The 26,408-nt window shown below is 34.4% G+C and overlaps 1 protein-coding gene across 1 annotated transcript in view; it reads left to right on the top strand.

Moving 5' to 3' along the window:
- The window catches only part of TBC1D32 (TBC1 domain family member 32), a 242,268-nt gene extending 233,156 nt beyond the window's left edge, over window positions 1-9,112 (top strand). Inside the window, exon 34 of the mRNA XM_059400634.1 lies at window positions 7,276-9,112. Coding sequence (XP_059256617.1) covers window positions 7,276-7,395 — 120 coding nt within the window. The 3' untranslated portion in view covers window positions 7,396-9,112. The remainder of the gene's footprint in view (window positions 1-7,275) is intronic.
- The last annotated feature ends 17,296 nt before the right edge of the window (window positions 9,113-26,408 follow it).

Genomic DNA, 26,408 nt, shown 5'->3' with positions numbered 1-26,408 from the left:
TCAAGTACCCTCCTTATTAACCATCACCCAGTTACCCCATCTCCCCACCCCACCCCCTGCAGTTTTCAGTTTGTTTCCTATAGTTAAGAGTCTTATGGTTTGCCTCCCTCTCTGTTTTCATTTTATTTTTTCTTCCTTTCCCCTATATTCATCTGTTTTGTTTCTTAAATTCTACATATGAATGAAATCATACAGTGTTTATCTTTCTCTGCCTGGCTTACTTCGATTGGCATAATACCGTCTAGTTCCATCCATGTCACTGGAAATGGCAAGATTTCATTTTTTTTTTTTTTTGATGGCTGAATAATATTACATTGTGTGTGTGTGTGTGTGTGTGTGTGTGTGTGTGTTACATCTTCTTTAGCCGTTCATCTGTTGATGGCCCTCTAGTCTCTTTCCATATTTTGGCTGTTGTGGACATTGCTGTTATAAACATTGGGGTGCATGTACCCTTTCGAATCATTATGTTTGTGTTCTTTGTATAAATACCCAGTAATGTAATTCCTGGTTCATGGAAAGTTCTATTTTTACCTCTTTGAGGAAGCTCCATACAATTTTCCAGAGTAGCGGTACGAGTTTGCATTCCCACCAATGGTGTGAGAGGGTTCCCTCTTTGCATCCTTGCCAACATCTGTTGTTTCCTGAGTTGTTAATTCTACCCATTCTGATCAGTGTGAGATTATTTGAGTTAAAATCCTTTAAGAATCACATACTCTTTCCTAAATACTTACGAACCTCATACTCTGTCCAGAGCTACGCACACTCCATAAACTTCCCTAATCCTGAGGATCCTTAGTGTGCTTATTAAAACTGACATATCTGGACTCCTCCCCAGACCTACCCAAACAATTTTCGTGACAGGCCTGAGTTGCCAGGTTTTAGTATAAAATCTCAAATCGCTCGAAACCTTTGACTATGTAAAAATGTTACTTTTGAAACTTGAATCCAGAATGCCAACACCAGGGATTTAATAGCTTTGGGGCTGTTGAGCTCTGGGATTTCTGATTATACCAAGCACCCCAGGAGAAACATACTAGAAAAAACATTACTTACAGTTTGGTTGTTTTCCTACCATTTTGACCAAGAAAGAAGGTCCTACACAAAAAATCAAAAAATCATCTCTAGCAAAGGTAAAGAGCAGAGCCAATTTCACAAAACTCCTTCTTTCATGTGACTCTTACTATATAATTTGATGCTTCTTATGTGACATTTGATATCCATGTGAATCCTTTAAGTTACCTTGATATATTAAGTTCTACACCTTTTGTCCTAAACTTTTATATATTTCCAGGTGATTATTAATAAGTGTCAACTCATTGTTCCCATTTAGCCCATTCAAAGTGACTTTTCTTCACACTTTATAAAGAACTATTATGTCTTTTTTTGAAATCATCTTTCAAATGCATTAATAATTAAATTTGGGAAATAATATAGCAAACATGCTTAAACTTGATCCTGAAGTCATAAAACTAAGGCATGTAATGTTAGCACACCCAGTCTTTTGGTACTTTGTATAATTTGCCACCCCAAAAAGCATTATCTTTGATTCATATTCCAGATTTACAAGACTTGCAGTAGCTCTAAAAAAACTTTTTTTTTTTTTCTTTTTTAGAGGCTCAGTGGCTCTAACATGTTTGGCTCAGTGGGTTAAGCCTCTGCCTTTGGCTCAGGTCATGACCTCAGGTCCTGGGATCAAGTCCCTCATCAGGCTCTCTGCTCAGCAGGGAGCCTGCTTCCCCCTCTCTCTCTGCCTGCCTCTTCCTAGTTGTGATCTCTCTTTCTCTCTGCCAAATAAATAAATAAAATATTTAGAAAAAAAATTAAAAACATTTTTGCTAGAAATTATTTTTGGAAACTTTAGCTGATATAAGTAATGTTTGAAAGCATAGGTATAGTTTGATTTCTGTAAGGGGCACGTTCCTGAGACATTGCAAGAAAAGACAGTAATATAATATTTTAAGTGAAATGTTCCCTTATGTTTTTGGCAAGGGGTTGAAAAACAGACGAGTCAGTAATCTTCGATGTTGAACATTATAGATTTGTAGTGTGATCAAGAAAATCTAACTTAGCCATTTTAGAGAGACCATCAGTAAATAAAGATGTTCTTCCTATGAAACCATTAACACCTTGAGTGCTTATTGAATGCCAGGCACTGGACAAAGGGATTAATGGGTAATAATAATTCACTCATTGACTTAATCGACTATTGTACAACAGCTGTGTCCCAGGCACAGCTGTATTATAAGACAGGCCATGTCCCTACCCACACTGGCCTTCATTCTAGTGGTAGACAAGTATTTGAATAAATACATAATGCTTCAGGGGTGCCTGGGTGGCTCAGTGGGTTAAAGCCTCTGCCTTCCGCTCAGGTCATGATCCCAGGGTCCTGGGATCGAGCCCTTCATTGGGCTCTCTGCCCAGTGGGAAGCCTGCTTCCTCCTCTCTCTCTCTCTCTCTGCCTGCCTCTTCACCTACTTGAGATCTCTGTCTGTCAAATAAATAAATAAAATCTTAAAAAAAAACCCATAATACTTCAGGTGTTGATAGATCTTATCATAAGGAAATCAGACATCTTAAGAGAGTCATACTAAGTCAGAGATGCTGTACAGAGTCCAGCAAAGGCTACTCTGAGAGAGTAAGCAGAGATCTGAATGAAGCAAAGGAAAAAGCAAAGCAAGGACTTCTGGGCAAAATTCTTCTAAATAGAAAGAAAGGCAAATGCAGAATCTTAGAGGTAAGAATGAGGTTGACCCACTTAGAAAGTGTTGAGATGACCACTGTGGCAGAACAAGGGGAGATAGAACAGTAAGAGAGGAGTCAGGGCCAGATCATGTAAGGTTTTATAGTCCAGGAAAAGGAGTCTAGGCAGTACAACTTTATGCCATTATTGTCTGCATTTGCATAGGAGAAATTGAGACTTAGAGTGTCAGTAAACTTCCTCAGGCTCAGGTTCATACATCTAGTAACTAGTACAGGGGGGTTTGGACCCTTTTTGGTATGACTCCAAATCTTGTACTCCTTCTAGTATATCAGGTTGACTCTCACTAACTAGTCTGGTTACCTTTTTAAAAACCTTAAATTCAGTGGACCTTCTAGTTAAATGTTCTCAATAGTAAAAGAAAAATCAGTGGATACATATTTGAAACTGGGTTGTATATACAAAGGAGAGAGACAAGCTGTGTATATACCACATCATGTAATATTGAATGCACATGAAATATTGTGGTTTAGAATAGTAATTTTTATTTTTTATTTTATTATTTTTTTGAATTTTATTTTATTTTTTGCAGTGTTCCAAAATTCATTGTTTATGTACCACACCCAGTGCTCCATGTAATACATGCCCTCCATAATACCCACCAGGCTCACCATTTTTTAAAAGATTTTATTTATTTGAGAGAACAAGCAAGTGAAAGAGAGCACAAGCAGAGGGAGAAGCAGAGGGAAAGGAAGAAGCAGACTCCCCACTGATCAGGGAGCCTGATGCAGGACTCAAACCCAGGACCCTGGGATCATGATCTGAGCCAAAGGCATATGCTTAATCAACTGAGCCACCCAGACACTCTAGAATAGTAATTTTTTAATGCTTTTTGATGATTCAACATTTGAAGCCTAGCATTAATGAAGAGAGCCAATCACTGGTTGAAAAGCTATTGAGATACAAAAAAGAAATTGCAGTATGCTCAAAATGAATTCTAACCAAGGTGTAAACCACTTCAGAAGTAACATATTAGAAAAAATAGTCCATTGTTTATATAAAAAGGGATAGTATTGCTTATATAATTACATATGTTTGTCTACTTAAAGAATAAGGGAATTCAGGTGTGCCTGGCTAGCTCAGGACAGTATGCAACTCTTAATGTTGGGGTCATAAAATCAAGACCCACATTAGGGGTAGAGATTACTGAAAAAAAAAAAAAAAACAAATTAATTCATATTTTTACACAGAATCCAGTACACTGAGATCTATAGCCAAATGATAAAGCAGTATTCTGAAGAAATTATCTGCTATAAATTGAATGATAAGCTGGCAGCCTAAATGGTTATAATTACAAAGTAAAGTTATCCACTAAAGACATTAGAGAATATTTAGGCTAAAATGAAGAATACACCACTCTGAAGATAAAAAGTAGAATTAGAGATTCTGAAGATTTTATTCAAAGTTATAAATTGTAAAATTTAAATAATGAGCTGCATCATTTAAAAACATTCTTTTAAAAATGAATATTTCTCTCTTATGAAATAATGATCTTTATAGACTTATGTGGCCATTTTTATTTGTTTCAAGTTTCTATTTAAATTGCAGTTAGATAACATATTGTATATTAGTTTCAGGAGTAGAATTCAGTGATTCATTACTAAGATACAATACCCAGTGCTTATCAAAAGGCCCTCCATAATCCCCATCACCCATTTAATCTATCCCCCATCCTCCTCCTCTCCAGCAACACTCAGTTTGTTCTCTATAATTAAGCATCTACTTTATGGTTTGCCTCCCTTTATTCCCCCTATGTTCATCTGTTTTACTTCTTAAATTCCACATATGAATGAAATCATATGGTATCTATCTTTGACTTATTTTCCTTGACATAATACTCTCTAGCTCCACCCATATCATTGTAAATGGCAAGATTTTATTCTTTTTGATGGCTGAGTAATATTCCAGCATGTGTGTGTGTGTGTGTGTGTGTATGCATACATATACCATATCTTCTTTATCCATTTATCAGTTGATATACCTTTGGGCTTTTTCCATTATTTGGCTATTGTTGATAATGCTACTGTAAACATTGGGATTCATGTGTCCATTCAAATCAGTATTTTTGTGTCCTTTGGGGAAGTACCTAGTAGTGCAGTTGCTGGATTGTAGGGTAGTTCTATTTTTACCTTTTTGAGGAAACTCCATACTGTTTCCAGAGTGGCTGCACCAGTTTGCATTATGGGTGTCTCTTCAGAATAGTTATCAGGGTATTTTCTCTTTATTTTGAAATTAATGTCCAAAAATTAAAGCCATAACTCAAAATATATTTTAAGGAAAAAATATATGTAAACAAGTGATAACAATGGTTCTCCATAAGTGGAACAGTAATTAAAAGATGTTCAATAGATTTTGCATATTTTTGCCAAGAAAACAATTATTAGAGCTATTATTCAAATGGTGTCATCTCCTATTGTGATTCAGTTAATAAACAATAAGTATTCTTTTAAAAATCATGTATATGCACTAAAGCAATTTTTCTGACATTGGGTTTTTATCTGGTTAGAATAACACATTACTATAATTTCTCTCCACAGACATACAAACTTCCTCATAAAAGTTTTAATGAATTGATCAGTGCCAAATCACACATAATTTGAATGAAAAGAATGGTTAAATTCATAAATAGTTCCATGACCTACAACAGTAACTGTTTAAAGTGAATTCTTGAACAGTAAGAATTGTCTTACTTCAATCCTGTTTTCCCCAAAAGCAAAGCGAACTATTTTTTGATAAGAGAGAAATTTACAAAGACCCAGTATTTCTGGTACTCATAAGATGAACATCTTCCCTTTGATTGAGTTGCTTATACATAAAACAGAGACACAATATGTATCTCAGCTGTTAATGTTTTAGGACAGGGACCTGCCAAATTAACCTTTGTGTCTTCAGTTTATAATCAAGAATGAATGAGTTAATGAAGAGATAAAAGAATAGATAACAATTATTTTTAAATTAAGGGTAAAGTCCAATTTTTTTTTTAAAGATTTTATTTATCTATCTGACAGAGAGAGATCCCAAGTAGGCAGAGAGGCAGACAGAGAGAGTGGGAGGGAAGCAGGCTCCCCGCCGAGCAGAGAGTCTGAGTCGGGAATTGATCCCAGAACCCTGAGATGATGCCCGGAGCCAAAGGCAGCGGCTCAACCCACTGAGCCACCCCAGCGCCCAAAGTTCAAATTTTTATGTTGGGAGGAGTTAACTCTAGCCAGTGTTATAATGTTACCCATACAACTTAACATCATTTAGTTTTTTCAGCTCTAACATCAGACTTATAGATCAGTAATAATTTTTTTTGATGTACCAACTATTCCTCCAGATTATCCATATTTCAGGTGATACATGGCAAAATAAGTATAAATTCTTCCAAGTCATTTGCAAGCTGAGAACTATTACTTAAGTGAGCAGTAACATTTGAGGAAGGCTTTTACAAACATTCATCCTTACTGAGAATTGTGTGTAGTGTTTTCCTAGTCATTATACATTCATGTATCTCATCTATAAACTGATCACCTCAAACACAATATCTGGTAGGATAGTATATTATCTTTTGTTCTTTTTGAATTGCTTTTGGGTTTTGTTAGTACTTTTATCTCTAAACTGTAATCTCTAGAAAGGTATGAATTGTCCAATTTTTAAAATAACCTCCAAAACTCTGACCATAATACTACATTGGATTAGATATGATTTTTCTATAGAATTTTTGGAGGGTAGGTACTTCATTGCTTGTATTTAGAAATTTTAAAAGAAGTAACTGTACAATTCCCTTAAAGTCTCCAAGGTTTTAAGTGAATCTTCCTACTGTTTTAATTTATTCTTGAATGCCTCATTTGGGACATACCATTAAATTCAGAATTAGCATAGACATGCACGGTACCAACATTATGAGTTATAGACTATTGAAGGTTTTATGAACCTTCAGAGCTGTAGAACAGATATTTCTTGTAACATTATAGTATCCTTTGATAAGCTTAAAGGTCTTTATTCATTAAAAATGTGAACAATCATTCTACAATTGAAACTTTATTTTTGTTTTAATTTTTAATTTTTTATAAACATATATTTTTATCCCCAGGGGTACAGGTCTGTGAATCACCAGGTTTACACACTTCACAGCACTCACCAAAGCACATACCCTCCCCAATGTCCATAATCCCACCCCCTTCTCCCAACCCCCCTCCCCCCAGCAACCCTCAGTTTGTTTTGTGAGATTAAGAGTCACTTATGGTTTGTCTCCCTCTATCCAAAATAGTAGGAAGATTTCATTAAGTAAGAATTTGTCTTATTTTTTATTAGCTGTAAAATGTATTTGGTTTTACAAACAGACAAGCTTGTTTCATAGGTACATGATTTCTTGCTATTACATACATACATAGCCTACTACATAAAAAGCAATTACATATTTACTAGCAACATAAAGCCCCATCTATAGCTGAAAAAGTCAACTACTTAAAATTTATCAACTTAGAATTGTGTTTCTTTATGCAAGCAAATTACTTTCTCTATGTATTTTTTGACAGGAAGAAGCACTGCATGGTTTTCGAGTGAGTGATTACTTTGAATACATGGAGACTTTGGAACAAAACTACCGAACAGTAGTGCTGAGAGACATGCGGAACATTAGAGTGCAGAGCACATAGATGGTGGAGCGCATGGTTTAATGTCATGTTTTATTTATTTGTAAAGAAAACAGGGGGACTTGATTGTCTTCTGTGTCTAAAATAATATATGCTTTGTGAATACACATATTGTGAATCAATACTGGGACTCTTTCAATATAATAATATATATTCGATTAGGAGTTAGCTCAATTTGTGACATGAAGTAAATTTATTTTTGTTAAGTTCATTGTTTTCTTAGGCTGTTTTAGAATCAGATCTAATTTACTTATAGTTCTTTATGTTTAAGAGCTGGTCCCAACTGACATCTCTTTCTTTACCAGAAGATTAAAATATTTTTTTCTAAATGAGTTTTGAAAGAAGCATCAACATTATAAATAATTGTTTGACTAGCCAGAGAGAGAGTCCATATGAACAAGGAAGACATTTATTTTCTTCATCTTTTGTCTGCACCTATAAAGGAAATAGACAAGGCCACAATTACTAATTTTACATGTGGTGAAAATAAATTATATTTATCATAGCAAATACTAAGAAAACTATTGTTCTCAGACATAATTGTTTTTCTAGGAATTGTTTTTGATACCTATATCAACTTACAATTTTTCATGTTGAAGTGTAGGCTCTACATGGTTCATTTAGAAGATAGATTAGTTATTTCATACTGATAAGCATTTGACTTTGTGTTTGTTATGCATTTTTCTTAGTGATAAATTTTATTTGTACTGAACTTAACATTAAGGAGAATAACTTCTAAATTATTTTAAATGAGTAACACAATGTTTTACTTAAATAGAAGGCTTTGCTCCAGTGAGATTAATACAATTTGCTAAAGTCTGTTTTCTTATAACTGTCACATTTAATATGTGAAAAATAATACATAAAAATATTTTTCAGTTAGCAATTTTAACAAATTTTTTTAACTTATGGGTGGTAGTCATTTTGTATGCATTACTTATATTTAAATATAAATCAACCAATAAAACCATTTTGAAGCCTTTTTTTCTAAAACCAAAAATAGCTCATCCACAAACTCATTTTTCCTTTCAGTATCATGAAACAACTGGCACCATAGAGTTTTCAGCTGTGTGATATTTAGGCTATTGTAATATCAACCTTCCAAAATTGGGTTTTATGCTGTTAATGCTAACAGTAGCTGCTCAGTAATGGTGTTCGTAAAGGGCATTGAAACAGTTGAGAAAAGAAAATTGAGCAAGTTAATTTGACATATTGCTCCCTTTAGCTCTGGTTGATAGGAGTTAAGTAAGAGAGTCCTAGGTTACTCAAAATACCAAGCTTTTGTCTACTTTCAAACTTAATTTTGGAAAGCTGTAATACATGTTTATGGTTTCATTTCTTCCCATTCTGTTCCTGAGTTACTGTTATTGATACTAAGAAATTGCAGCATTATTTCCTTTTAAAAGCTCTTACATGGTAATTGGAAATATAGATGGAAAAGGAACTATCTTAGTTTTATATTATTCATTGTTGATTTTGATTGGAAACTGAAGTAAGATCTAGATAATAACAGTTACATTTTGGAAAAGTGAATTCAGCTGAAGCCAGAAGGCATTTGTGTTCATTTGTTAAATAAATGTCTTTATGAACAATGACCTAGCAATTTGGTGAAATAAAATGTAAAATATTGTTGTTTATGTAGCTAACATTGTAAATTATTTTTGTACCTATTATTCTAAGAATACTATTTAGAATAGAAATAAACACAACCCTGCCTTGACTTTCAGTTTTGTTTTTAATTATTTAAAGTATAAGTCCTTAGGACTGACTTTATTTCTGTTTTGTGAACGGATACCTCATACATTTTACAGGATTCATTATGAGAAACTATATTTTATGATAACAGTGCAAACAAATGTGAAAACAGTATAAACAAAAGGGAAAATGTAAGCACTCGTATATAAATCTTTGAATACCTGTTTTCAGAATTTCATCTCTGTAGTTATGCCTCCTCAGAATTTCATCTCTGTAGTTATGCTTCCTCATAATGCATAGGCATCTAAGGATTCTGTGAAGGTAAAGTAAATCTCAGAAATTAATCTAACTTTAATAGAATTCTGACTAAATCTATGATTATTAAATTATGGCATGTTCTAGTTTGATTTTCCAATTCAAGATGTTAAAGAAATTTCTTTGGTTGTTCATTAAACAGACATGTTTTGAGGGTTGCACATATAATATTTTTAATATCCAGGATAGGAAAAATAACAGCACTTAATAGCACTACTACTCACAGAGTTCACAGTCCTCATGGGGAGATGAATAATTTTAAACTGTGAAAACGTAGTCTTAAAGATGACAAGAATTTGTCTCTGGATTTGGTGGCTTTGATGAGAACAGTTTTGATGGAGTAGTGAAGTTTGTTTGGAGCAGGGTTAATTGATGCTGAGAGGAAAGATTGGAGACCCATCCTTCTAGGAGCATTGCTGAACAGGGAAAGAGAATATGGGTGGTAACTAGAGGAGGCGTGGGGTCAAAGGATTTTTTAAGATGGAGAATGGAAACATGTTTATATGTGAGTGGAAATGGTGCAGTAAGGAAAGGAAAACCCACTGAAGAAAAAAATGGTGGAGTGAATGTCATGAGACTCATCACCGTAGGAGTGAAAACTGCAACAGCCATTTTGGAAGTTTGGGTTTTGTTTTGTTTTTTCTTTTTCAAATTAAGTTAAACGCACACTTCACTGTGTGACTCAGCAATATTCTTTGTAAGCATTTCCCCTAAAGAAATGAAAGATATCTCCATACAGAGGCAGGCATGAATAATACAGCTTTATTCATCATAGTCCTAAAATGGAAACAACCCAACTGGTGAATAGATAAACAAATGTAGTTCATTCCATAAAATGGAATACATCTCAGCATTAAAAATTACCACCTACTGATGCACACAAAAGTGTACATAGGATTTCATTTACATGATGTTCTAAAAAAAGTTATATCTATGTGACAGAAGGTTACTGATTTCCAGGGCCTAGACTAGGGTTGGGTGTGAAGAAAAGGGATTTACTACATAGAGGCAGAGGGGACATCTATGTCATAATTGTAATTATGGCTACATGACTATATTTTTAAAAGTACTTTGAATTGTGTGCTTAAAATGAGTGTATTTTAAGTTTTGCCTCAATAAAGCTGATTATCAAAAGATAAATACTGCAAAGAAAAATTGATAAATCTATTGTAATGGAAGTGTCTCAACATCAGCAATTATGTTAGCTGTAGGTTACTTGTGGATACCTTAAACAAGTTGAGGAAAATCCTTTCTATTTCTATTTTGGTGAGAGTTTCAGGAATAGAATTTGGAAATGATTTTATCGAATACTTTATGTGAAAGTAATCTTTACATGAGTTTCATTTTTATTTGGTCTGTTGATATGGTAACTTCCCAAATATTCCTAATACCAAACAAATCATGCATTCCTAAGATTAATTCTAATTGGTCATAATATATTATCATTTTTACATATTGTCAGACTTGATTTGTTAAAATTTTATTAGGGATTTTTATGTTCATAAGGGATATTGGTCTATATTCTTTTTCTGATTTTGGTATCATGATAATGCTGGCTTCATAAAATGAGAAGTGTTCATCTGTTTTCTAGAAGTTTATATGAAATGGTATTATAGTCTAGAAGTTTGTATAAAAGGTATTATATATTTTCCTTCAATGTTTGATAGAATTTCCCAGAGAAGCCTGGAATTTTCTTTGTGATAAGATTAAAAAAAATTTTTAATTTCTTTTCAGTGTTCCAGAATCAATTGTTAATGTACCACCTCCAGTGTTCCATGCAGTATGTGCCCTCCATAATACCCACCACCAGGCTCACCCAACCCCCTACTACCCTTCCCTCCAAAACCCTCAGTTTGTTTCTCAGAGTCCACAGTCTCTCGTGGTTTGTCTCCCCTTCCAATTTCCCCCAACTTACTTCTCCTCTCCATCTCCCTGTGTCCTCTGTGTTATTCTTTATGCTCCACAGGTAAGTGAAACCATATGATAATTGACTCTCTCTGCTTGACTTATTTCACTCAGCATGATCTCTTCCAGTCCCATCCATGTTGATACAAAAGTTGGGTATTCATCCTTTCTGATGGAGGCATAATACTCCATAGTATATATGGACCACAGCTTCCTTATCCATTCGTCCATTGAAAGGGCATTTTGGTTCTTTCCATAGTTTGGTGACTGTGGCCATTGCTGCTATGAACAATGGGGTACAGATGGCCCTTCTTTTCACTACATCTGTATCTTTGGGAATACCCAGTAGTGCAATTGCAGGGTCATAGGGAAGCTCTATTTTTAATTTCTTAAGGGATCTTCACACTGTTTTCCAAAGTGGCTGCACCAACTTACATTTTGATAAGATTTTTTACAAAAGAAAATTAATTTCTCTCATAGATACATGGCTATTCAAAATATTTATACTTAAGTGAACTTTGGTAATTTATTTTAAGGAATTTCTCCATTTTATCAAACTGCCAAATTTATGGGCGCTGAGTTGTTCATAATATTTGTTACATTTTTAATATGTGTATAATTTGTGATGATGTCACTGCTCTCAGTTTTGGTAATGTTCATTTGCATCTTACTTTTTTTCATGATCTGTCTGGCTAGAAGTTTATAAATGTTCTCAAAGAACTAGCTTTTAGTTTCAACAATTTCTCTTTTTCTGTTTTCCGTTCCACTGATTTCCACTCAGAACTTTATTATCCTTCTATTTTCTTTCAGTTTCATTTGCTCATATTTATCTAGTTTCTTAAAGTCATTAATTTGAGATCCTTCTTTTCTAGTATGGCTGGTTAGTGCTTTGAAATTCCCAGTAAGTACTGCCTTAGTTGCATCCACAAATTTTGATTTGTTGCTTACACATTTTCTATAGTTGGAAATACTTTATATTTTACCTTTTGGTTTTGTTTGATACATGGGTTATTTAGAGACGTGTAATTTAGTTTCCATGTATTTTGGGATTTTTCCAGGTATACAGTTGAACAACACAGATTTAAACTGTGTAGGTTCATTTATAGTTTGGTTTTGTTTTTACAGTGCAGTTTGTAGATGTATTTTCTCTTCCTTATGACTTAATATTTTTACATCTAGCTTAGTTTAAGAATATATAGTACATAAAATATACAAAATATATGTATTAATTGACTATTATCAGTAAGGTTTCCAGTAAACAGAAGGCTATTGGTAGTCACATTTTTGAGCAAATCAAAAGTTATATGTGAATCTTCCACTATGGGGAGTGGGAGTGTTCCTAAACACTCTTGTTCAACGGTCAACTCTATTTCTGCTACTGATTTCTAGTTTAATTTCATTGTGGCTAGAACATTCTTTATGTTAATCTTTTAAAAATTTATTAAAATGTATTTTATGTTCCAGATTATCTGCCCATAAATGCTTTTCATGTAACTTAAAAGAAATGTATATTTTGCTGTTTTTGTGTGGAGTGGTCTGTAAATCTCAGATCAAATTATTTGATATTGTTTGTCTTGTGTATCTTTACTGACCTTTCTGGCTACTTGTTTTAGCTATTGTGAGAATAATGTTGAAATTAACTATAATTGTGGATTTTCTTTTCCTCCTTTCAGTTCAGTTTTTTCCTTCATGCATTTTGAAGGTCCATTATTAGGTGTATAAATTTTTGACTGTTATATACTTTTGATGAATTAACTGTTTTATCCTTGTGAAATAACTGTGTTTATCCCAGTAATACTTTTTTCCTCTGAAGTCTGAATTTAGTATCTAATATTTAATAGTCTTCTGAATTTAATATTCATATGCCTATTCCGAGGTTTTGTTGTTTAGGATTTGGGTGATCTTTCTCCATTTTTTACTTTACCCTTATGTATTTTTATATTTAAAGTGATTTTATTGTAGGCAGCATAGTGGGTCTAACTCCCTTTCCCCAATCTTAGCAAATCATGCCTTCTTGTTTAGGCCATCGTTTACCTTGTAAACCTTGTACACCTTTACAGTGTAGCCCTTGTTTAGACCATTTACATTTCATGTAATTATTGATACGTTTGGGTTTACATTTTATATTTGCATTTATCATCTTGTTTGTTTTCTATTTGTTTCAACTGTTTTTATTTCCCCCTTTTTTTCCTGTCTTCTTTTGGATTAATTGATTGTTTTAGTTGATTTCCATATTATGCCCTTCATTGGTTTATTGGATGTATTTCTTTCTTTAAATTAGTGAATCTTTCAGGTTTATGTTACACATCTTTAATTATACAAAGTCTACCTTCAAATAGTATTTTAATTATTTAATAGTCTTCTGAATTTAATATTCATATGCCTATTCCAAGGCATTCTTTAATATAAGAACCTTATAACCAATAAACTCCAAAACTTTACTGGGTCACTCTAATCCAAAGCATTCTCTCATTTCTCTTAAATTATAAAAGGTTCCTTAACTATCCTCTTGTAAATAATTATATAGCCTTACATGCCATTTCTTATATTATTATTTTGAATTTTTTTCACTCTCATTATTTAATGCTGGCATTATTATTCAACAAATGGATCAGTAGCAAATACTTTTCTTTGGGAATGTCATCTCCCCAAAATTAAGTATATATTTCAAAAGGACACAGGCAAAGGTTATTCTCATCTCCCAGAAATTCTAGCCCAGTGCCAGGCATAGAGCAGAATATCAGATAATTTGCTGAACAAAATATCAAAGTTGTTTTGAATTATTACAATAATACGGAAGGAACACAGTTTGAAACCTTAGACCTTGTTTTCCTCTCCACTCCTTTAATAGGTAAATCAGGGAGGAAACAACTTGTGTTCTTGTTACAAGTAATGTTGTCTGCTTGTTGTTTATTGTGGAATGTATTTTTAATAAAAATAATAGTTTTTTAAATTCTCTTTAGCAACAATTATACCAAAAATATATGTGTGTTTTCCTTCTGTGTGTGTGTATACGCATGTGTGAGTGGTTTATGGCATATGGGTATTATTTTGGCTATAACACAAATCTGATAGGCTTGTGTGACCTAACTCAGCAATCTAACATTATTTGGAAATACCTTTTTAAAATATACTATGTGTGCTTATCTCTTATTTAAAAAAAGGACAGATACATTTGGTGTTTGAATCTGTATAACCAGGTAGAGGGTCAAGTATCCTAAATAATGTAGTGAAGGCAGAAGACTTGAACATCTCATGTGTCAAGATCTCTCTTAGCACAATGATGCTAAATATTTCTAAATTTGTTCTTGCTAAACCTGTCCTTAACAATTCCTATTTTATTTATGATGGTTTAGACATAGCCAACAAACTACAGCCTCTTTCTGTAAAGTTTTACTGAACACTGTTTGTTTATGTATTACCTGTTGCTCTTTTATAGTGGCAGCATTGAAGAGTTGTGACAGTATGTGTGGCCTGTAAAACTAAAATATTTACTATCTAGTCTTTTAGTTTTTTTTCCAGCTCTGGTTTAGAGTACTGATTACATGTAAAAATCCAAATCCACTCTGGGATATACTTTTTAGAAATACAGAAGATGCTAGAAGACATGTAATCCAAAAATCTTTATTTCACCAATGAAGCTATGACTCAGAAAGTAAAGAAGGGGGTACCAAGATTATATAGAGGAGAAATATAATGCAGTAGATAAAACTGGGAGCTCAGGAGACAGACTGCCTGAATTTAGATCCTGGCTCTGTCATTAAGTTATTTAATTCCTCTGTACCTCAGTTTACTTGTTGGTAAAATGGGCATAATAGTAGTACTTACCTCATAGGATTATAATTGCAATGCATAAGTTTTTTTCAGAAAACTGTGGCTATTATTATTATTTTTTGTCATAAGGCTAGTTGGTGATTGCATAGCCTGGAACCTAGTTCTTTTGACTTTAAGTTCAAACCTCTTTCAACTATATTATTTATTCATTTTTTATTAAATTCCTACTGTGGGTCAGATGCTCTTAGGTATAATTACAATCTTTTCTGTCATTCAGCTTTTTCCAGGAGTAACATATTTTCCTATTTTATGTTTTTCTTACGTTATAAAATGACAGAAAAGTCCTACACAATCCAAGGTTAGACATATCTTTGTACTTTCCCCATGTTTCCCTAGTTTCCCCATGTTTCCTTCCTATTTTGAAAGGTTAATTTATTCATACCTTAGATTTTGTGATACAGATCAATGTATAATGGATTTGCAATGTATTTTTGAATTGTTTTATATTCTCCAGTAATAAATAAAATGTTTTATGTGACAACATTTACTAACATGTTCTCTGTAGCAAAATTGACCTACCTCCATTTTTTTTCAGCAGAATATTAAGAATTATTACTTAAGTAAATACATTGGCACCTACTTATCTGATGAATTTAAACAGGGTCAGGGCAGTTAGCCTCACATGAAACCTGAATTTTCACCACTAGCAATATTTTAGTTTTTAAAATCAGTTAACTTCCTTGGCATGTTTCCCACTCCATATTCTACTGTTGGCAGTAGGCCACCATGAAATGCTAAGCACCATGGAAATAATTGGACTGTCATGTTTGCTAATAGAGTGCATTTGAGATACATTGGGGAAGACAGTTATTAAAATGTTGGCTGTTAAAATTTGATCATCTAATCCAGGATTCAGGCTTTGATCTGCTATCAGAATAAGTGTCAGTTCTTTATTGAATAACATGTTTATATTTATTCTTTAACTAAAATGCAAAATTTCATCTTTTTTAGAGCAGCTCTAAAATCCTTTCTCTTACATCAAATATAATTAACTACAGTTACATTGGAAATCATTAGATAATGGAAACCAAAATGCTTCTATTAGTCAAATGATCCCCATATTATATCAACATAACTGCCTCCATTTTAATTTTCCTTAGAGCAGATTTCTCACATTAGTATTTTTCTTACTATCATGAAATTATTTGGGCTTAAAAAAAGAATTTATTAGAATGGATGATAGGTACAGAAGAGACTGGATAACATTCCACAGATTCTTCTTTCTGGACTAAGTATATTGCAGGGCATTTAATCAGCTTTACTGATGTTAAGTAAGCTAGCCAAGGCATAAAGAGCAGGTGTGCCTTCTCTGCGTGCTTTCTCTTCTCTTTCCTGGTGCTTCTGGAGCCTGGATACTTGAATCTGTGGAAAACAAAACCTCCCTACCAACCCAGGTGACCTGAGGAAGAAATCAATCTTGCATTAAATAATTATTAATTAAGAAAATTAAGATAATCTCCACCCTCAAGGAGTTTATGATTGAGAGTGATAAAACTTGTACAAGAAAAGAGGAGAACACAAGAGCATATTTTGTAAGCTCTGAAGAGTATTGAGAGCAATTGTGATAGGGAGACTCAGAGGAAACAAGTATTACTGAAGCAGGTATTACCTCAAGCTAAGTGACCATGGAGGTAGCAGGATTTTCATCCAGAACAACAGGAATAGAGCAAAACATTAGGACCAATACAGGGCATATTGAGAATAGCCTGAAAAGAGTGAGACAACAAGAAGCAATGAAAGAGTTTGTGTAAAACCCTCTAGCTAGTGTGGAGGTTTTGTTTAAGGGAAAATACTGGAAGATAAACTTGACTGGCCAAATAATTCGGACTTTTCTCCTGCAGGTTGTGAGTATTGCTGAAGATTTTTCAACAGGGACGCCTGGGTGGCTCAGTTGGTTAAGCAGCTGCCTTCGGCTCAGGTCATGATCCCAGCGTCCTGGGATCGAGTCCCACATCGGGCTCCTTGCTCCACGGGGAGCCTGCTTCTCCCTCTGACTCTGCCTTCCACTCTGTCTGCCTGTGCTCGCTTTCGCTCGTGCTCTATCTCTGACAAATAAATAAATAAAATCTTTAAAAAAAAAAAAAAAAAAGATTTTTCAACAGAAGAGGAACAAGATGTAGTAATTAATCTTGAAACTTAAACATCTTTAAATATTCTGGTAACTACAAATCTAATTTGCTTTATTTCAAATTCTCTTTAAAGACCTCTCTGAAGAATTTCTAGCTTAGCAATCACTTTTTACTCAACAAATTTTATGAAATAAATATATTAATCTATTACAACTGAAATTCTATGTTGAAAACATTTAAAATCAAATTTTCTATTCTTTATTCTTTATCATATACCATATACCTCTTAGTTATTTCCCAGTAGTGCATATCTCTAGAACTTCTTAAGCTGTGATTTATGCTAATAAGGAGTATCCTTCAAATTGACTTAAAGGAGGATTTTAAAATTTCTCCTTAAACGGAATTTGAAATGCAATTCTATAAGACATATGAAGGTGAAGAGGTTTGCATTCAGAATAAAAGGACAAATAAAACCTTCAGCAATTCTAGAACAAGAATCTATTCAAATGAACACTGCTAAATTTTCTAATAAAGTAATTATTTCAAGTTGTGTTTCTTAAGGAATATTAAGTAATTAATATTAAGTAATTAAATGAGTCCTTAATGAGAATAAAGCTAAAACAAAGCACTGTATAGAATCCTCGTGACTGTTAAAACACAGCCGTAGAGAGCAGATAAAAGGATATTACCTTGAAAGGCCACCATCCCTACTGTGTTTTTTTGTTTTCTGTTTTTTTGTTTTTTTTACTTTAAGTTTTTATTTCAATTGCACTGCTTTCACTTTGTGCGGGAATCTTGACAATAGGTTTAATGCTGTTTTTAAATGCTGTATGGACAAAGCTGTATGGACAAAGCCCTGGACAAATCTGTTGGTTAGGAAATGTACCTCTTCTTCATCATTTACCCACAGTTCCTTAGGGAATCAACTGCTTTGATCCTTTCTGATCTCCTTCCAAGGTACCCATGTTCTATATTCCAGTCTAGAGCTTTACCTAACTTTAATCTCCTTTCAAATTTAATCGTATTACATAGTGCAGTGAAGAACACTGGAACAGAATTGTTAATAGTGTGTATTTTAGTCTTGGTACCATGAACAATGAAACATGTCATCTTAGCACCTGAATGTTTATGGGCCTCATTTCTTCTAACATAAAATAAAGGTACTAAACAGTTAACTTCTTGGGATCATCCTAGTCTAACCTTTAGTTCTAATATTTTGTACCACATTACTGAAGCCTAATTCAGGTGATCTTGTACCCATATCCCACTGACATTTTCAAAATAAACTTATTAAATGTGATTCTTAAACCAGTGGCCATATGAGGCATTACACTATGAACTGCTTTTGTGTTTCTCATTAAAAGGACTCTTTTTTTTTTTTTAAAGATTTCATTTATTTATATAACAGAGAAAAATAGAGCACAAGCAGGGGGAGTGGCAGGCAGAGGGAGAGGGAGAAGTAGGCTCCTCACTGAGAAGGGATCCGACATGGGACTCAATCCCATGACGCTGGGGTCATGACCTGAGCTGAAGGCAGACACTTAACTGACTGAGCCACCCAGGCACCTCAGTTAAAAGGACTCCTGATGAGAATTATAAGTAATGTGGAATACTGATGGAGATGATATACTTACTGTGTAGTCCATGGAAACAAATATTATATAAATACAATACTTTTCAGCTTAAATAAGAAAACACTATTTTAAGATAATTTGTGAGACTACAATAGTCTTGACCTACTTTTTTCCTACAGATACATCACTGAAAAAGTCTGAACTCTTTTTGAATCTGGTTTATAATCATAATGAGCCAGTATTTAATGGGTATTTGACACTTCAAAAATGATAACCAGGTATTGAGAAAGACGGTCTTAAAACAGTTTGCCTTTGAACATGATCAGTTAACAACTGCTGCCTATTAGAATTCCTTATATTGAGAATCCATTATGATGGATATGTTACTATGTAGCTTCATCTCACTTCCATTCTCTTTCAGTTTAAACAAAATCCCTCATCAACAGTAAAACTATTTTTAGCACAGAGAGGGAGGAGAGCTAATTCTTTACTTGAATGCTGCAAGGGCAAAATTTGAAACCATTACAGTAACGTTGGCAGTAAACTGCATTTTTCTAAGGATATTAAGTGCCTAGGAAAATAGTAAGAAAGGCCATCTGTTTAGGTTTCTTTGTTGTCATTTTTAATTTGATGGCAATATTGCTAGTGCAGATGAGGTTGGGAAATTAGGAGAAACTATAGTGCTTGGATTCATAAAATTTGTATTAAAAGTTTAATAAAAAGTACTAACTATAAGCAATAATTCATCCTTTTAAAGTATTCAATGTCTGAAATTTATTAGGATAGAAATTTAAAATTTTGTATTTTAATATATGTAAAACCCCTAAAGCAGTACTTTTATGTATACTTGGCAGAGAAACAAAGTGGTTGCAAGCAATCTGGCAAGATCTATTAAAATTAGAAATCCATATATCTTTAGAACCAGTCATCCTTCTCCTTGGAGGTGATTCTCACAGAAATAAAGGCACCCATATAAAAGACACTGGTTTGAGGATATTAATGGTAGTGTTGTTTCTAATGATGAAAACCCAGAAACAATGTGAATGCTGCTTAATAAGAAAAGGGTGATCAAAGCCCGGTATGTCCTCACACTGTGCCATTAAAGCGCATAATTTAGAGCTTTCTCAGCTAAACTGAAAGGTTTTCTTGAAGTATTTTTTTTAATAATTTTTTAAAAAGATTTTATTTATTTATTTGTCAGAGAGAGAGAGAGAACAAGCGAGCAAGCACAGGCAGAGGGGCAGGTAGAGGCAGAGGGAGAAGCAGGATTCCTGCCGAGCAAGGAACCCAATGTGGGACTTGATCCCAGGACACTGGGATGGTGAGCCAAAGGCAGCTGCTTAACCAACTGAGCCACCCCGGCGTCCCTGAAGTATTTTTGAATGTAAAAATCAAGATACACAAAAACATACATCTGAGACTGTTTTTTGTGTTAAACAAAACGTGTGTGTATGTGTGTGTGTGTGTAAATTTTTACATGAGCCCCAAGAAAAATATAGTGAAATAGTAACTAGATTGTAAGTATGAATGTTGAGGGTGCAGGGATACTGATGTATGGAAAAGAAAAGATGTGGGGGAAAAAAAAAAAACAAAACCAAAACCAAGACTTTAGCAGTGGCACTAAAAAATGTCAAAAAACAAAATTCACAACATCACCTCTAATTTGTGGTTCAAATTTATCACAGAAACTCTTGCAACTTTTTAAACCATAAAAATTCCTGTTTTGAGTGACCAATGTTAAACCACTGCGAACTATCAGGAGATCAATTTGGCTCAACAAATCTTAACCTCTGGAACATGATGAAAAAATTAAGATACATGAGGCAGAGCAAATTGAAATCAGAATAATACGATATGACTAAAAAGAAAGGGAATTGATTTCTTCATGTGACTAAGCCAGTCTAATAATACTATATTCATAATATTGTTCATGGTTGTTTTCCAAGGTTTAAAACAACAACAACAACTACTTGTGGTCCTAAAAAGTTCTAGGAACTAATAAATAGTGTAGTTGCCATGCTACTCAATTGGAAAAATTCTAAACACCCTGAGTAGACAATGGTAATGATGACTATTTAGCTTACTCTAGAGGACCATTCATTTCAGGAAATCTGGGTCATCTTAGCAGGCCAGTGAAGTATTTTGTGCAAAAGATTCCCTAAGCAGTTTGGAAAGACCAAAACTAGGATCATGTGTGCAAATACAGGTTTCCCTTGTTATCTACAAGTAGAGTGTTCCTATGAAAATGTTGAAAGCCAAAACGGTATAGATCAAAGAAGCAAGTACCATTAATTTACATGGAAAAATTTTTGAGCATTCTCAGACCCCAAAAATAACCTCTTGGGCTTTTCTAAGACCTTAGGACACATCTTGTTAACAGATGGATGCACACACACAAAACAAACCCTGAGATAAGGCATAGATACTCACACAGTCAAAACTGGTGACTGGATGCTGAGATGCTGAGTGTAGGTCTTAGAGAAGGAGGTTGGAGGTTCCACTCTCACTCCTTGGGGTGCACTGTCTGTGTAACTGCTTGCTGCAAAACAAATGCTGAGTACTATTTTCACTCTTCACCTTTTTTGTATAAATAAAACCCTGTTCAGATTTTCTTCTATTAATGAAAATACATACTAATGTAGGTCTTTGGTAAAAGAGTAATGGCATAATGCAAACTTTTGAAAAGTAGGGGATACTAGTATCAGGATTAAGGGTCTTGAGTAATAGAATTTGGCCAAAAGCAGGGTAGCTCTGCATGGCTCAAGTTTCAGTAGACTCCCAAAGATCTGTGGCCTCTGAGGACACAAGGTAAATTTTTATTGAGTGAGTCTAAACATGGGAGGAAGGGGTATGTCACACAAATACCCCCTCAGCCTGATCCTTGAGGAATGTGACATAACTTACTAAAAGAATATAGCTGCTTTTGGTGGAACAAAATTTAATCACTGGGAAATCAGTTATCTAAGGTGACTGAAGTCAGTGTTAGCATAGGCAGAAATTTCTCTGTTGAGGTGGAAGAAGCTATGGCTCCCAGCAGATGAGCTAGAGGATGGTAGCACCTACAACACTGAATAACCAGGTGCAACTGGAGAGGAGTCACAAACTACAGTAATGGCTGAGGCTGCAAGTAGAAGGTTAGGAACACTAGTAACTTGGTTTTGAGGGTTGGGATAGTGTGAACACTTGAATAAGATTATGGTTTAGGATTTTCTCTGACCCAGTTTCATTTGAGGAGTGGGTGAAGTTGAAATTTCTGTAACTCTGGTTTGGAGTTAACTGCTTCCAGGATTACAATTCAGTCATCGCTGGTAAGTAATAAGAGTAATCTTTCTGCATTCATTTATTAATTTGTTCAACAAACACGTTTTCAATTCACCCATTCGCAGATTCTACTTTGTGCATTTATGGACCAAACAGGCAGATTGACTATGCCTCTACCTCCCCACCCCCAATCCTGGAGTCCCACCCCTTCCTCCATATAATGTTCCGTGTTTTCAGAAAGTACTTAGCTTTGATTTCTGTCCCAATTCCTTCACCCTCCATAACTGATGACTATCCTAGGAATAGCTTTTGCCTTGGATTCATTTCTCTTTGTGTCCTATTCAAGAATTGCCTCCAGGGGGGATTGGGTGGCTCAGTGGGTTAAAGCCTCTGCCTTCGGCTCAGGTCGTGACCTGGTCCTGGGATTGAGCCTGCATCAGGCTCTCTGCTCAGCAAGCAGCCTGCCTCCCACTCTCTCTCTCTGCCTGCCTCTCTGCCTACTTGTGATCTCTGTCAAATAAGTAAATAAAATCTTAAAAAAAAAAAAAAAAAAAAAAGAATTGCCACCAACCCTGGCTTACCTGTCAATATAGTTCCTTCTTTCCATCTTGCAGAAATTACTTTTTTGATATTCTCTATTTCAATCCTCAAAGCTGATATGGATTAGATATCTCTTTACCCATTTCCTATTATTTTTATGGGATTTTGGAAGGTGGGATAATAATGTGGCAGGAAGATGTCTTATACAGAAAATAGACAAGTGGTAATCAAGTGAGTAGGGGCAGAATAAGTGTAGGTGAAATGAGATTAGGCTACTTTGATAGTTCAAGACAAAAGATTTTGCTTTTGTTTTTTTATTTGAAATAAGAAGTTTTCCTTTTAGTATCTCAAGGGAAAATTAGAATTGGAAGGGGTAAAACAGTTACAAAGAGTAATTTAACAGTTTACCAAAACCTTAACAGTGAGTCTTTATTTCCAAATTTTTAGCAATGGATTTTTTTTTATTTATTTTTTATTTTCAGCATAACAGTATTCATTACTTTTTGCACCACACCCAGTGCTCCATGCAATCCGTGCCCTCTATAATACCCACCACCTGGTACCCCAACCTTCCACCCCCTACCCCTTCAAAACCCTCAAATTGTTTTTCAGAGTCCATAGTCTTTCATGGTTCACCTCTCCTTCCAATTTCCCCCAACTCCCTTCTCCTCTCTATCTCCCCATGTCCTCCATGCTATTTGTTATGCTCCACAAACAAGTGCAACCATATGATAATTGACTCTCTCTGCTTGACTGATTTCACTCAGCATAATCTCTTCCAGTCCCATCCATGTTGCTACAAAAGTTGGGTATTCGTCCTTTCTGATGGAGGCATAATACTCCATAGTGTATATGGACCACATCTTCCTTATCCATTCATCCATTGAAGGAGATCTAGGTTCTTTCCACAGTTTGGCAACCGTGGCCATTGCTGCTATAAACATTGGGGTACAGATGGCCCTTCTTTTCACTACATCTGTATCTTTGGGGTAAATACCCAGGAGTGCAATGGCAGGGTCATACGGAAGTTCTATTTTTAATTTCTTGAGGAATCTCCACACTGTTCTCCAAAGAGGTTGCACCAACTTGCATTCCCACCAACAGTGTAAAAGGGTTCCCCGTGGATTTAATATTTTTTTCATAGCATCACTGGTCCTCTTTAGTTGACATGTTACTGGTGGTGCTATACTTTCAATAGCATATTAAATATTTTGAAAATATTTTTAATACCTAAGTTTATATAATTATTTCAGACTTCTACTTTGACAGATTTTTTTTGGCAGTTGCACAAATGCCTGAAACCATACCAGATAGACTCATATTTATACAATTGACAGAAAGAAATAGCATTTTTTTTAAAATAAAGATGCACCCACTAACAAAATCTTAAAGAAAAGCAAAATGTAAGCTGAAAAATTCAGAAATTGGGCCTGAAAACATGGAAATTCAGTTAAGGCCCAGCTGGAAACACAGTCACCAGGCTTCATATTTGATCAGAACCTAAACCCTACCTCTACCTGCAAAAAATGTGTGCTTCTTTCTTTTGGGTATTTAGTTCAAATTTCATTATACTCACCACAGGTGTTTGAGGGAAGAATAGAAAAGCCCAAACTAATGAGTTTTTGTAGAGTCGTAAATCTGTACAATGGCCAAAAGCTATTGCTATGTTGTTTCTGTAGTGGCATGGACCACTTTTCCTCTGGGCAATCACTGCTTGAAATAATTACTGACATTAATGATGCAAGCTCCTGAATTTAATAGATCTAGGTTTATGTTGTCATCCATCACTGTGCAAACATCTTCTATCTTCTCTGCTATTACTAAAAGTTTCCTTAAATACTTTAAGATACTTTACTGACCTGGTGATGCATTTTAATTACAAGAAACCACCAGGCAAAAATTCCACCTCTTCTGAGTTTTATGTATATTATGGTAGTTATATTAGTAGGTTTTTTTTTTTTTTTTGGCCAGAACTTGAACACAATTGATACATATGAGGTCCACTTGATACAAATGAGGTCCACACTACCCATCATCTGTCTCTCATATATGATCCTGTAACATAGTAAATTGTCACCACTTAATAAAGGTAATGATTTTTCTAGTCTTCATAAAAGGGAGAGTTTATATAACCTTATTACATAACTGTTGAGATTTGACTACTCTCTTTTCTGTTGCTAAAGCATATTTAAGACATAACAAAGATAGGTTTTCCTGAACTCTTAGTAGGTAAGTGTGAGCCAGGAGATACTGCTAGCTTCAGCTCTAGGGCTCCCTTTTCTAAGGTTATTGTGTTGTGTACAAAAATATGACCTTTCTATGTCCCTTCTACTCCCCTTCCTCATTTTTATCCATACCATCTGTCTTGTTTCTTAGCCAGTGTGTTCCTGTCTGACTTAACTTGGATTCTCTGAGTAAATTCTCCCCTTTTAGGGCTTTATCTTAGAAGAGAGCTTGTGTTCGGCTGTTTCAAAAGTTCCTATGGCCTATGTCACACCAGCTTCACCTGAATTTTGTGTTTTCCCTCACTCTTACCTAGGGGTTCTGTCATAAATTTGCCTACTCTTCTGAGATTGGCCTACTGAGCTCTCTATGTTGAGGAGGGACTCTGTTTTAGAGGTGAATACCTGCTGACATTTCAGATTCTGGAATTCTTACAGGTCTTTTTGCTTTACCTTCACTTCTTGTTGGGCACTTACATACCACACATAGCCTATTGCTCTTGCTGTTTGTCCCTACTCAATTCTGGAGTCTGTGGAGACCACTTGTCTTTTAGTTTATTGAAGATTTTGTCTGTGGATTTTTTTCTTTGTTATCTTAATTACTTTCATTTTGTAGGGACTTGGGGAATTTACCCAAGTAGGCTGTCTACTGTAGCTGCAGTCTTCCTCCAATTTCCCTTTTTATTTCTTCTTGAATCTATTGTGCTAACTTATATTTTTATGGTAATTATTCCATTTCATTTTAAGTTTTATTTCGTTGAGAAATATAACATATATACAGAAAGGTACACAAAATAAAATGTATAGCTTGTGAATTTTCACAAAGTGAAACTCTGTGTAACCATTACTCAGCTCAAGAAATACAATTAGTATTTTCTAGTTTCCTTTTGACTTCCTCTTTGACCCTTGAGTTAATTAGAAGTGTGTTATTTAATTTCCAGATATCTGGAGATTTTCTGAATATATTATGGTTATTAATTTCTAGTTTAAATCTATATGATCAGAGAATACCTTTTATATGACATTAATCATTTAAAATATGTTAAGCCCTAAAGGCCAAATATATGGACTATACTTCATTATTGGTTTCATGTACACTTTATGACTGTATATTCTGATGTTGCTAGTATAGTATACTATAAAATTAATTAAGTTGGTTCATAGTCCTGTATAGGTCAAACTAATTTTAATAATGTACTAACTGATTTTCTGTCTGTCTACTTTTCCTATAAATTACTGAGATAGAGTGATAAAATATACAACTATACTTGTAGATTGCTTACTTCTGCTTCTAATTCTATTAAGTTTTTCTTCATCCATCTTGAAGCTCTTTTGTTAATGCATATATATTTAGGACTTACATGTCTCCTGGACAAATTAGCCCAATAATATGTATGTAATATCCCAGCTTTATCTCTGGTAACATTCTTTGTTCTAAAATCTACCTTGCCTTTTATTAGTAGAGACATACCAGTTGAACCTGTTTGCATGGTATATCTTATTCTATCCTTTGAACCTATCTATGTCTTTGTATTTAAAGTGGGTTGCTTGTAGATAGCAGGTAGTCAAGTCTTGCTTTTTATTAAATCTTTCCTTCAGTT

The sequence above is a fragment of the Mustela nigripes genome, chromosome 5 (assembly GCF_022355385.1).
Source record: "Mustela nigripes isolate SB6536 chromosome 5, MUSNIG.SB6536, whole genome shotgun sequence".
Taxonomy (NCBI): Eukaryota; Metazoa; Chordata; class Mammalia; order Carnivora; family Mustelidae; genus Mustela; species Mustela nigripes.
The sequence above is the reverse complement of the archived record's forward strand: the minus strand, read 5'-3'. Positions and strand labels throughout refer to the sequence as shown.